The sequence below is a fragment of the Carcharodon carcharias genome, chromosome 3 (genome assembly GCF_017639515.1).
Source record: "Carcharodon carcharias isolate sCarCar2 chromosome 3, sCarCar2.pri, whole genome shotgun sequence".
Classification (NCBI taxonomy): Eukaryota; Metazoa; Chordata; class Chondrichthyes; order Lamniformes; family Lamnidae; genus Carcharodon; species Carcharodon carcharias.
Window position 1 is genome coordinate 97,270,696 of NC_054469.1, and position 13,482 is coordinate 97,284,177.

The 13,482-nt window shown below is 42.3% G+C and overlaps 1 protein-coding gene across 4 annotated transcripts in view; it reads right to left on the reverse strand.

Moving 5' to 3' along the window:
* vwc2 (von Willebrand factor C domain containing 2) overlaps window positions 1-5,543 on the reverse strand; it is a 219,848-nt gene extending 214,305 nt beyond the window's left edge. For 2 of the 4 annotated variants that reach the window (XM_041184636.1, XM_041184634.1), the window contains exons 1-2: window positions 4,888-4,937; window positions 3,565-4,027 (exon numbers count right to left, since the gene is read on the reverse strand). In XM_041184636.1, coding sequence (XP_041040570.1) covers window positions 3,565-3,981 — 417 coding nt within the window. In that variant the 5' untranslated portion in view covers window positions 3,982-4,027; window positions 4,888-4,937. Of the gene's footprint in view, window positions 1-3,564; window positions 4,028-4,887; window positions 4,938-5,415 lie in introns of those variants that run through there. The other 2 variants (XM_041184633.1, XM_041184635.1) reach the window with 2 other exon arrangements.
* Window positions 5,544-13,482: the final 7,939 nt, after the last annotated feature.

The following is a 13,482-nucleotide window of genomic DNA, read 5'->3' on the forward strand; positions in this document are numbered from 1 at the left end:
TCACCAACTGGTTAATATCAGTCTCTTATTAAACAGACATGCCAGACATTAGGCTAATTCCTCTTGCAATGTCCTGAGCAAAACATTATGCAGGCAAGAACCTTCACTTAACTGACTGTTTTCCATTTCTATAACAATCCTGGACCTAGCCCTTGACAAAGAGCTCCAAACAATGAATAAGAACTGTTCAGGAAACTTGAAGTTTGGGGGCCTTGACAGGGCGGATGTGGAGAGGATGTTTCCTCTTTTGGGAGAATCTAGAACTAGGGGTCACTGTTTAAAAAGGGGTTGCTCATTTAAGGCAGGGATGAGGAGAATTTTTTTCTCTTAGAGGGTTGTGAGTCTTTGCTTCCACCGCCTTTTGAGGAAGAGAATTCCAGAGTCTTTGAATTTTTTTAAGGCAGAGCAGATAGATTCTTCATTAACAAGGGGGTGAAAGGTTATCAGGGTAGGCAGGAATGTGGGGTTGAGGTTACATTCAGATCAGCCATGATTTTATTGAATGGCACAACAGGCTCGAGGAGCTCAGTGGCCTACTCCTGCTCCTAATTTTCATGGTTTGTGTGTCTTTTGGGATAAATATCATTTATATCTGCCACCATACCATTAGCTAAGCAATGCATTGTGTAATCTGCTTTCTTTTAACAAAATTGGTGGGGAGGGCACGCAGCAGTGGCATAGTGGTAATGTCCCTGGGCTGGTAATCCAGAGGTCCAGGCTAATGCTCTGGGAACATGGATTTGAATCCCATCATGGCAGCTGGTGGAATTTAAGTTGAATTAATAAATCTGGAATTAACAGCTAGTTTAGCACAAAGGAAAATAGGTGTGGTTGTTCAGGGTCAATCATCTCAGTTTCAGCAGGAGTTCCTCAGGGTAGTGTCCTCAGCCCAACCATCTTTAGTTGCTTCATCAATGACCTTCCCTTCATCATAAAGTCAGAAATGGGGAAACTCACATTATGAATTCACAACATTCAGCACCATCTGCGATTCCTCAGATACTGAAGCAGCCCATGTCCTTATGCAGCAAGACCTGGACAACATTCACATTTGGGCTCATAAGTGGTGAGCAAATGTTGTACCATACAAATGCCAGACAAAGACCATCTTCAGTAAGAGAGAATCTAATCATATCTCCTTGACATTCAATGGCATTACCATCACTGAATCCCCCACTATCAACATCTTGGAGTTAACACTGACTAGAAATTGACTTGGACCAGCCATTTAATACTGTGACTACAAGAGCAGGTCAGAGGCTGGTAATTCTGCAGAGAGTAACTCACCTCCTGACTCCCCAAAATCTGTCCACCATCTATAAGGCACAAGCCTTCCAAGTGTGATGGAATGCTCTCCATTTGCCTGCATGAGTGCAGCTCCAACTATACTCAAGAAACTTGACACCATCCAGAACAAAGCGTCCCACTTGATTGGCACCCCATCCACTACCATAAACATTCACTCCCTCCACCACCGACACACAATGGCAGCAGTATGTATCATCTACAAGATACACTACAGCAACTCTCCAAGACTCCTTCAACAGCACCGTCCAAACCCACTATCTGTACCACCTAGAAGGACAAGGGCAGCAGATACATGGGAACATCACCGCCTGCAAGTTCCCCTCAAGGGCAAACACAATCCTGACTTGGAAATATATCCTTCACTGCCATTGGATCAAAATCCTGGAAATGCCTTTCTAACAGCGTTGCAGGTGTTCCTACAACACATGGACTGCAGTGGTTCACGATGGCAGCTCACCATCAGCTTTTCAAGGGCAATTAGGGATGGGCAATAAATGCTGGCCTAACCAATGATGCCCACATCCCGCTAACAAACAAAATAAAATGTTCATTAGTGTCCATGTAGCATACACTGCTTCATATTTCAACATGAGTACAGATCGATCCCTGTTACAGCAGCACCTCATTCAGTCAATATATTGCTCTCTCCAACTCTTAAAGGTATCATCACAGGTTTACCAATGGTCCTATTTCAATACAACACTAATAGCTAACACTTAACTAATAACCAGAGTAATTGAGTTGATGGATGTAGATGATGGCTGAAAGCCACATCAAAGAGACATGTTTTAAAGATTCTCTTGAAATAGAAGCAGAAGTCTTGCCAGGGCCCTATTTGATGGATGGACATCTGTAGACTTTAGCTTCATCTTGCTTCCAGCTTTGGTCACAGCAATAAGAATACCATTGACCACATCATTCAGGGTCAATTCTATTCAGTCCAGGCTCTCTTGCCAGGCATATGCTTCTTGTGACTAAGCTCTTTGGCATGATTACTCATAAGGCAGAGAATCAAACCATTCCAATTTGATACTCGTGGCACATTAGCCCAGAATCTCATCCAAGACAATTAAATCTACTTTTGTGATGAAGGTAAATGGCCATTCATATGAAGCTTATCAGTGATGGCAAACTGTGCAATTGGAAAGAAAATTATGTGCTATTTGTACACAATTGTATATCAATTACTGCATGGCTCTGAACCCATTGACAATGCAAGAGGAAATTATATTTAAAAGTTTCTAACCTAAACATTCAGAGGACATCCTAGAGAGGGCAATAAAAGGTACAAAGCTCAACCACTAAATATTATATCCCATCTCTACTATGATGCTTCACAACTGATAGCTTAAGTGATACTGTGTAACCAGCACTTGTAAATTTATTTTTGTCCCCTCATTCAGATCCTGGTTGTGTTGCTATTGGAATCATATCCTTCTGTCCATTTGTTAACTGCTCCTGTCTTAAGCCAGAAAAAAAAAATCACTTTGTCATAACAGTAGGATTAACATAATCAAACAGGGGCACAATATGATTATTTTTGGTATTAAGTACAGTAACACAAAATAAAATGACAGCTGTTGAAATACAAATAATGATTATAGCTAAGGGGATGTTATATAAAATATTTAAACATATTTATTTTATGAAACAAGGAAACTAAACCATTTTTACTGACCAAAGAGCCTCTATGTTCGTTTTGCATGTTTTATTTATTCCTAGATTCTGTGGCTGCTTCAGGATGTAAATCGACTGTCATTATTAGTTCATTTGATTCTATGACATTTCTTTATGTTTATTGCTGCACAGTAATGTGCTGAAATAAGGCAATGATAGACACATGGCAATTGGCATTTTTGCAGAAACATTATCCAGGATTCATCACTACCAAATGACTTCCCCTGGAAAGCACATGTTGGGATGCTGACTGAAGGTACATTGCAGCAGCTCCAATGTGCCCCATAACTGAGCAGCTATAATGTGCTCCACAATAAGCAGTCGTGGTCAAAGTTCACACATGAGTAATGGCTACTTGTTTAATGTACCAAAGGCTAGCCAACACCCATACCTCAGTTTGAAACAACCCTTATAGAAAACAATTGGAGAAAATGGATGGAGAAATAAAAGATTAAGTAATAAATATTTTAAATGAAGAAGTGGAGAGAAACAAAAGTGGCATATTACAGGAAAAAATGTTTCATAATTGAAAGGATAAAAGACAAAACAGCCAATGAAAGCAAAAGCTTTTTTTCTTACCATAAATTCCTCCAATTGTTTATACTTCTTTTCCCGAAATTCACAGTAATTCTTCATTTCCTTGCACTCAGGGCAGCACCGGCTGGTGTCCACTCGGATACAACGAGGATGCAGACTAGGACACTCAGGTTTGACACACAATGGACCGTCTTCAGTGCAAACACATGGGCAGGCGGCTGGACCTGGTGTGAACTCCTCTCCGACTTCATACACAAAACCATTCTCATCCACGCAACCTTTGCCCCTGTAATCTGGGTATGAATATTCAGAGGTGGAGGCAGCACCAGTGACCGTGGGCAGTGACTCAGGCCCATTGGTGGTGTCTTTCTGGGACTGGGACACTGAACTGGGAAAGCAGAGGGTAGCGAAAAGTAGGCACCAGGTGAAGAAAGGTGAGCAGACAATCCCAGGGGCCATGACAAGGATTTGTTAAGGGCATTCCTCACAGCCACAGCTTCTCCAACTAGGACAAAAAGAGTACAGTCACTTACAGCCCCAGCATGCCAGCCTTAAAGGAGCATTGTCATCTGATAAAGCGCCTTGAAAGACACTTCTGTTCACAATGACTTCACAAGTGTCACTCTCCCTGTTTGTTTAGATAATTTTAATATTTTAATATTTAATATTAAAATAGCAAATTCAGCTAAATCACTGCTTATGGTGGAACAGATTGAAATTTGCCTCTGAATTTAAATGAACTGAAATGGACGAATTTCCTCTGAATCTGGAACAAGCTGTTTTCGCTGATTCCAGGAAAACTCCCCAATAAAGTAGCAATGCTCCTTCAAGAATTAGATGTTTTGTAATTTTTTTTGAATAACACTTTAAAGGAACTTAAAATAAGCTTAACATCTGCGACGATGCTAATGATTTAATAGTGACTTATTCGTTTTAATACGGATATCTGACAAGTCAGAGTCGCGCGTCAAGCTCATTTTAATGATTTTTTTTTCAGGTGAGGCGCCAAGTCTTGAAAATTCAATTAACTGAGTTTGAAAGTTGAATATGATTTTGAAAAATGACAAAATCTCTTAACCTCTCGAGGAAAAGGAAAATGGTAATTTTCCTTTTATCAGCTACTTTCTGTGACACTGTCAACTTCTGTAACTAAAGAGCACTCAGTGCACCTTAAACTTCACAAGGAGGCAATAGGAAGTCAATACCACATGCCAGACATCGTCGAGAGATTGAAAAATCCAACTGTTCACCCGCCGTGCTTAATGCTTCCTAAAAGAACCACGAATTGCACGACGTCGCTAATATTTTAGGTTACCACGCACTTTTCGAATCAGGTGAAGCAGACCATAAGACAATATGTCATACCCCAATAATTGCAGTATCCACAAAGTGTGGTGGCCTATTTACTGAAGGTCTGAATAAGCTGGTTAAAAAAGGAGATTCCAGTCAGGAAATGCAGCGCCTGGTGGCATTTTATCGCATCCAGGCGAACAGATCGTGAAGGCGCGGAGTTCACTCCGGCCACCGAGCTGGTGGGAGCTGCAGCCCAGCGGCAATGCCAGACACCGGGTAACCGCGCAAGTTTCCGGGAGCAAGCAACGCCGGCCACATTCTGACATTTTATTCTTCTTAATATTTGACGTGCCCTGTTTGCAAAGGATAAGATCACTGCTGCGAAACCGAGATCGCATGTAATGCAGCTGTTGCTGCTGTTGTTGTTACACACACACAATCCAGACAGCAGGACACAGACACCGTCAAAACACACAGCGACCACAAACTTTAAATAAAATAAACAACACGCTCCCCCCATATATGTATCAATGATGCTTTTCAGGCAGCCCAGTGATTTTAAGTCTCTGGCAACAACTAATAAAAGTCAGAACTAGTTACCTGCGTGATCTTAAGTCATTGCGTTTTAAAAAAAAAATCTGACGGACGGGTCACTATAATTGAGGAAAACCCACGAGTGTTTTCGGTACCTGAAGAGTCGCCGCTATTTGAAGAGACTTTGGTGTTGGGGGGGGGTGGGGGGGGGGGGGTTGCGAGAAAAAACTCGCAGCTGCCGACGTGGGAACGTGTTGCCTGGCCGATCCTGCTCAGGATGTGGCCGCCGGAGCTTCACATGAGGAGGATGAACACCGCTGACCCGAAATAATGTAACTCCCGAACTGAATTCCAAACCACAGCAACAAGCAGCTGCGGCAGAGATAGACGGTCCAGGGGGAAATGTGTGTGTGCTTTCTCCGTCTACTCCATCTCCGCGCGACCTGTAAACACCTCACACTCGGAATGGACCCACAACCAAGAGACTAACTCAGCCCTGTTGGAGAAAATTAACTCAGTTATTTTCCGCCGACAATCAAAAAAAAACAATAATCCAGGCTTTGTTTACCAAGATCCCGCCCGCTTTCCAAACAAATCTGGCTTTTTTAATGGAAGAAATCCCCTCAGCCGAGCGAGTGCTCAGACACTACTCAATCCAATTTATCAACATGTTCGGAAGGTGTGCGTGCAGTTTGACAATTTTGGTCACTTGGCAATTAAACACGCAGAGCTGCTTAAATAGAAAGTACAGGTGGAAAAATGCCTTATTTGAAAGAAAAGAAGTGAAAAGTGAGCGAAATGCAGGAATTGTAATGGAAACGCAAACCTGGTAAACGGAAGAGGAACGAAAACAGAAACAGAAATACCTGGAAAAACTCAGCAGGTCTGGCAACGTCGGCGGAGAAGAGCATAGTTGACGTTTCGAGTCCTCATGACCCTTCAACAGAACTAAGTAAAAATAGGAAATGGGTGAAATATAAACTGGTTTGTGCTCTTCTCCGCCAATGCTGCCAGACCTGCTGAGTTTTTGCAGGTATTTCTGTTTTTGTTTTGGATTTCCAGGATCTGCAGTTTTTTGCTTTTAAACGGAAGAGGAAGGTTGGGCAGAGAGGTGCGTGACACTGTATTGATGGGACCAAAACGTTGCTTTCCTTCAGTCAAATTGGGACAGGTTCGTTTCAGTTACTTTCAGATGTCCAGTTCGAACCTGAACTTTGATTTTTGAGAAGACAGAAGGTTCAGCTGTGCACCCTCGGGTGCTGCTGAAAATTGAACAAAGATGCATGGGAAGAGGGCAAAGTAACTTCACTGAAGGATCTATTTCCGAACCCAGCCGAATCACTTTTCCTTTGTTTTGTACCTTGTTTTATATTATTTAGCTCCTTAGAAGGTACCAAAAGAGGCCAGATCAAAAATAAGCTCCCCAAGGACATATTTCAACAATGGGCCTGGAATTTTTTTCCCAAGGGCACAATCTGCAAGTTAGTCTAAACATGCATCCATTCCTGTGCCCATTCTGCCAGTGTAAAGTTACTCTCAAATTTCATGTCAATCCCATTAGAATAGGCCTAAAAAATACCCATCGGGGCCCAAGGAAAACATTGAAAGCTCTGGTAGGAAAATTAAAGTTTCAGCTTTTCTAACCAGCTTTCATGCACATTAGGCACAGCATATTTAAAAATCTGCAATTGGGAATTTTTTTTAAATTTTTAATGTGACATATGCCACACCAAAGCATTAAAAGCAGTAAATAAGGTAGTGCAGGCCTCAGTCAGGAAAAACATTTTAGGGAAGGCTCAAAGAATAGCAATAAAATCAATAAAATGACTGTTTCCTGCTGTGCCTAAAAATCTAGTTCTAATTTGTACAGAGTCTTTGAGCAAGTACAATTGCAGGAGACTTATGCCTCAGGCTTTGGGGCTGGGACCACTATTACAGCAGAGATGTGTTCAGGCTCCAGGAATGCTGGACATTCATAAAAGATCAAGGGGATTTGGGTGCATTGCACAGGCACCCAATAATTCTGCCTTCTTCAAGGCCGCATATTTGATGTGCATCCCAATCCAAAAGCAAATCCACAGAAAATTCCATACATTGCTTTTTGAGAATGCAGATTGGCATAATCATATTTAGAACCTGTTAGTGGACAGTTTGGTTACACCACAGGTTTTCTTTTTGTGCATTGTCCCAGCTTAATAGTAACTTCATGATCCTTGCAATAACTGATTCTTTGAACCATTGTTGATGATGTAATAAAGGCAATTTGCAAATCCCTTTACTGATATCAGGAACATTAGCTGAGGGAGGAGAAATGGCAATTATTGCTGTTAGTTGTGGTTATAGAGTAAACATTACTGACAGGGTCCAGAGTAATGAAAATAAGTATTGTATATCTGATTTTAAATAAATATGTGTGTAATATATATTTTAAACATAATATTTTAGCTCCTCCTTATTAATATCTGGGGGCTTGTGCCAAGATTGGGAGAGCTGTCTCACAGACTCATCAAGCAACAGCCTGACATAATCATACTCATGGAATCATACCTTACAGCCAATGTCCCAGACACTATGATCACGAGTCCTGGGTATGAACTGCCCCACAGGCAGGACAGACCCATCAGAGGTGGCGGCACAGTGGTATACAGTCGGGAGGAAGTTGCCCTGGGCATCCTTAACATTGGTCCTAGACCCCATGAAGTCTCATGACATCAGGTCAAACATTGGCAAGGGAATTGTTTACTGATTATCATCTGCCATCCTTCCTTAGCTGATAAATCCGTACTCCTCCATGTTGAACACCACTTGGAAGAAGCACTAACTCTGGCAAGGGCACAGAATGTACTCTGGGTGGGGGATTTTAATGTCCATCACCTAGAGTGACTCAGTAGCACCTCTACTGGCTGAGTGCTGAAGAACATATTGGCCAGGCTGGGCCTGCGCCAGGTCGTGAGGGAATCAACAAGAGGGAAATCCCTACCAGATCTTACCTCACCAATTTACCTGTCAATGGTGAATATGTCCATGACTGCATTGGTAGGAGTGGCCACCACACAGTCCTTGTGAAGAAGTCCCATCTTCACACTGAGGATACCTTCCATCATGTTACATGGACAACCACCATGTTAAATTGAGTAGATTCAGAATAGATTTAGCAAATCAAAACTGGGAAACCATGAGGCACTGTGGGCCATCAACAGAATTGTATTCAGCCACAATCTGTAACTTCATGGCCCAGCAAATCCCTCACTCTACATTGTCATCAAGCCAAGGAGTCAACCCTGGTTCAATGAAGAGTGCAAGACAGCATGCTAGGAGTAGCATCAGGCATACCTAAAAATGAGGTGTCAACCTGATGAAGCTTCAACACAGGACTACTTACTGCCAGACAATGGAAACAGCATGCAATAGAAAAAGCTAAGTGATCCTTCAGAAAACAGATCAGATCAAGCTCTCAGTCCTGCCACATGCAGTCATGAATGGTGGTGGACAATTAAAACAACTAACTGGAGAAGGAGGCTCCACAAATACCCCAATCTTCAATGATGGGGAAGACTAGCACATCAGCGCAAAAGACAAGACTGTAGCATTTGCAACTACCAATTTGACAAGCTGAGTGGATGATCCATCTCAGCCTCCTCTTGAGGTCCCCAGCATCTCAGGTGCCAGTCTTCAGCTATTCGATTCATTCTATGTGAAATCAGGAAATGGGCTGAATATAGCAAAGGCTATGAGACCTGACAACACCTTTGCAGGAGTACGGAAGACTTGTGCTCCAGAATTAGCTACGCTCCTAGCCAAGCTGTTCCAGTACAGCTATAACACAGGCATCTATCCAACAATGTGGAAAATTGTCGAGGTATGTCCTGCCTACAAAAAGAAATAAATATCCCATCCAGTCAATTACCACCTTTCAGTCTACTCTCAATCATCAGCAAAGTGGTGGAAGATACTTTCATGCGGTATTTACACAGAAATAACCTACTCACTGATATCCAGTTTGGTTTCCACCAAGGCTGTTTTGCTTCTGATTTTATTACAGCCTTGGTCCAATCATGGACAGTAGAGCTGAACTTAAGAGAGGAGGTGAGAGTGACTGACATCAAGGCAGCATTTGACCGAGTATGGCACCAAGGAGCCCAACAAATTTGAAATAAATGGGAATCAGGAGGTAAACTCTCCAGTGGTTGGAGTTGTACTTAACATGAAAGAAGATGGCTGTGGTTGTGGGAGATCAATCATATCAGTCCAGGACATCACTGTAGAAGCTCTTCAGGGTAGTGTCCTAGATTCAGTATCTTTAGCTACTTCATCAATGACCTTCCATCCACCAAAGGTTCATAAGTAGGGATGTTCACTGATGACTGCACAATGTCCAATACCATTCACAACTTCTCAGAAACTGAAAGCTGTCCTTTTCCATATACAGTAAGACCTAGACAACATTCAGGCTTTGGTTGATACAATGGAATCTCAGTGAGTCAAAGTCAAATATGAAATATCACTGGTGTTGAAATTACCAACCATTTGTGCCGAAAGAATAGCAGAAGCTACAGAACAATGTCCGTGATTAGTTGAAATGCCGCAGTGATCGGTCTAGCGCTGGTGAGAGAAATAATGCTGAAATCAGGGATCATGTGAACACACCAACCAATCAGAGTGGAGCGGGTGGACCTAAATGTGCTCAAATTTCTCTGAGAAGTGACCTGCAGAAGGGTGTGAGTATGATGAAACCTGTGAGAAAGTTAAAAGTGTTGTCAAGAGAAAGTGAAGTTGGTAAGCCAAGTGGGAAACTGTGGCATGAAGTGAAAGTGGACATTGCGAAAGATTGGGAGATTCTGCCATCAAGTTTGTCCACCATTCTGAAAGCCAAGGAGAACATCTTGGAACAGTTCAACAAACAGGCACTCTCTGCAACAAGAAGAGGATGAGAACAGCTGCCTATCCCGGCTTTGAAGAAGCTCTGCTGACTTGATTCAAAGCAGCCCAAACAGAGAATGTGCCCATCTCCATCCTAAACCTGCAGGAAATGGGAGTCCCATGGCGAAGAAGCTGGGACATGTGGAGTTCAGTGTCGGATGGCTGGACCGTTTCAAGACAAGGAACGACATTGTCTTCCACACCGTAAATGGTGAGGGTGCTGCCGTATGACAGCAATGACAGATGATTGGCTCCAAAATGGTCTTTTCTACATCTTGAGTGAATATGCACAAAGAGACGTTTTTAACCCGGATGAAACCAAACTGTTTTACCATCTTTTGCCACACTGCTATTTGATGTTTAAGGCAAACTTTTGCAATGGCAGAAAGTGGAGTAAGGAACCCATCACTGCTATGGTCTGTGCCAACATGGATGGCAGCCCAAAACTGCTGCTTCTCATTGTAGGGAAGTCCAAGAAGCCAAGGTGCTTCATGAAATCCAAGACACAGTACGAGGCAACTAAAATCGCCTAGATGAACTCCAGGATTTTTGAGGCATGAGTCAGCAAAGTGGACAAAACGTATCAATGAAAGAAAAGTAATGTTGCCATCATGGGAGACAACTGCTCTGTGCACCCCAGCATCACTGGCCTGAAGAACATCAAGATGATGTTCTTGCCTCCCAAAGCCACAGCCAAGCTCCAGCCAATGGATTGGGGGTGATTAGCCACTTGAAAACCTACTACAAACTGCAGCTGGTCTCTCAGCTTATCGAGGACATCAATAAGAAGCAGGCCTACAATCCCACTCTACCAGAGGTCATGTTGATGCTGAAAAGGGCATGTATAATGGACATCTGCACAGGACAATGCTAAATCCCTGCATTTCTCAAGGTCAATCCCCAGCATTTTTCAAGGCCAACACAATGTAAACCACGTATGAACAAATATAATAAAGATTTTTTTTCACTTTTTACTGTGTTTTACTGTGTGTTTTTTATTCAGCATTTGAATCTAAAAGCAAGTAAGCAATATAATACATGGTAAAAACATTTGTAAGCATATTGTGGTGCAAAGAGATGCATTCATATGGCAAATTGGGCCTCCTCAGCCACCATTAATTTCTGCTTAACCCGAATTTGAAGGCAGCTCCACTGGCATTTGACTCACCGAGGCTTTACTGTAAGTGGCAAGTAACATTCATGCCACACAAGTGCCAGGTAATGACCATCTCCAACAAAAGAGAATCTAACCATTACCCCTTGAGGTTCAATGGTATTGCAATCATTAAATTCCCGCACTATCAACATCCTCGGGGTTACCATTGACGAGAAATTGAACTGGACCAACCATATAAATACTGTGGCTACAAAAGCAGACCAAAGTCTGGGAATTCTGTGGCAAGTAACTCACCTCCTGTCTCTCCAAAGTGTTTGTCCATCATCTACAGGGCACATGTAAAGAGTGTAATAGAATACTCTCCACTTGTCTGAACGGGTGCAGCTCCAATAATACCAAAAAGCTCAACACCATCCAGGATAAAACAGCCTGCTGGATTGGCACCCCATCCACCAATTTAAACATCCACTCCCTCCACCACTGATGCATAGTGGCAGCTGTGTGTGTACCATCAACAAAATGCATTGCAGCAACTTGCCAAGGACAGCACTGTCCAAAGCCGTGACCTATAACACCTAGAATGACAAGGGCAGCAGATGCATCAGAACACCACCAATTGTACTTCCCCTCCAAGCCACACACCATCCTGTCTTGGAATTGTATCACTGTTTCCTCACTGTCGCTGGGTCAAAATCCTGGAACTCGCTTCCTAAAAGCGCTGTGGGTGTATCTACACCACATGGACTGCAGCGGTTCAGTACGGCGGCTCACCACCACCTTCTCAATGGCTCTTAGGGCCAAGCAACAAATGTTAGCCTGGCCAGTGATGCCCACCTCACAATAAAAATAATAATAAAAAAATATACTGCAATGTTTCAATATATGTTGCTTTGGGAAAGACACTGTAATTTTACTGGTGAGACACTCACTTTAAAGTATACAGCTTCTTTATGATCACCCTAGTTTCCATTTAGTCTTGTTATGAGAATTTAATGTATAATTGTTTGATCATTATGTATTCAAAGTACCTCAGAGCAGATTCTGTGCTTCAGAATAAGAGTAAATATATTAAAATATTATTAACGTTTCTTTTAAATAACACCCAGACAACTGCTGACATATACTGAAAAGCAGCTCAGCAGGTAGCAAAGATGCATCCTTCCATGTTCCACCAGGGAATGTAAATTTATCAGCCCAACTAGACAACCAGGCACCAGACAACTGCATGACAGCGTTGCTGGAAAATCTGGATGGATAGTCATTATGAGTTTGCCAAAAAATGGCATAATGTCCATCAGATTTCCTTCCCCTCCAAATAAACTGTTAAACATTATACTTTTTTTAAGAGATGTGAGATACTACATCAAGTATTGGATGATGAACCCAAAAGTAAATATAAATGTAATTTACTGCAACATTCCATCTGGAGCACCAGCCCACAGAAAATGACCTCCTAAATCTATACAACAAAAGCCTACACAGGTCCCTTATTAGTCTATTGTAGCTTTTTTAGAACTAGAAGATTGGGATAGCAGAAATGTTGGAGATAGGACAATATTCAGGGAACTTCTTTGGGAAATTAATTTCAGATAAATAGCCCTTGCTGTCTGAAAATCTATAATAGGAAACTGCATCCTTTCCCCCCGCAGTCTTGTTTATAGAATAAGATCCATCCCTTAGTTGCACTGATGGTACTTAACATCAACTTGAGCTTCTAAAGTAAGCAGATGACCCCTAGTGAGAGCTGCATAGTTTTCAGATCTGTCGGCCACTAAAATCTGGAAGCCAGTATGTACTGCATCCCACTTCAAAAGAATGTAACCCCATTCCCTGCACTGTGTGAAATTTGGGGCCTAATTAGGATCTGGAATCCACTAAGAGTCTGGCGGAGGCAGATTCAATCAAGCTTTCCAAAAGAAGGTTAGATAATTGTCCGAAGAGAAAAATATTTCAGTGCAATGGGGTAAAGGCAGGGAAGTGGGACCAGGTGAATTGTTCTTGCAGAGACAGCATGGGCACAATGGGCCGAATGGTGTCCTTCTGTGCTGTAGCCATTCTATGATTTTATTCTATGAAAGCCAGCCTTTCTGAAATTG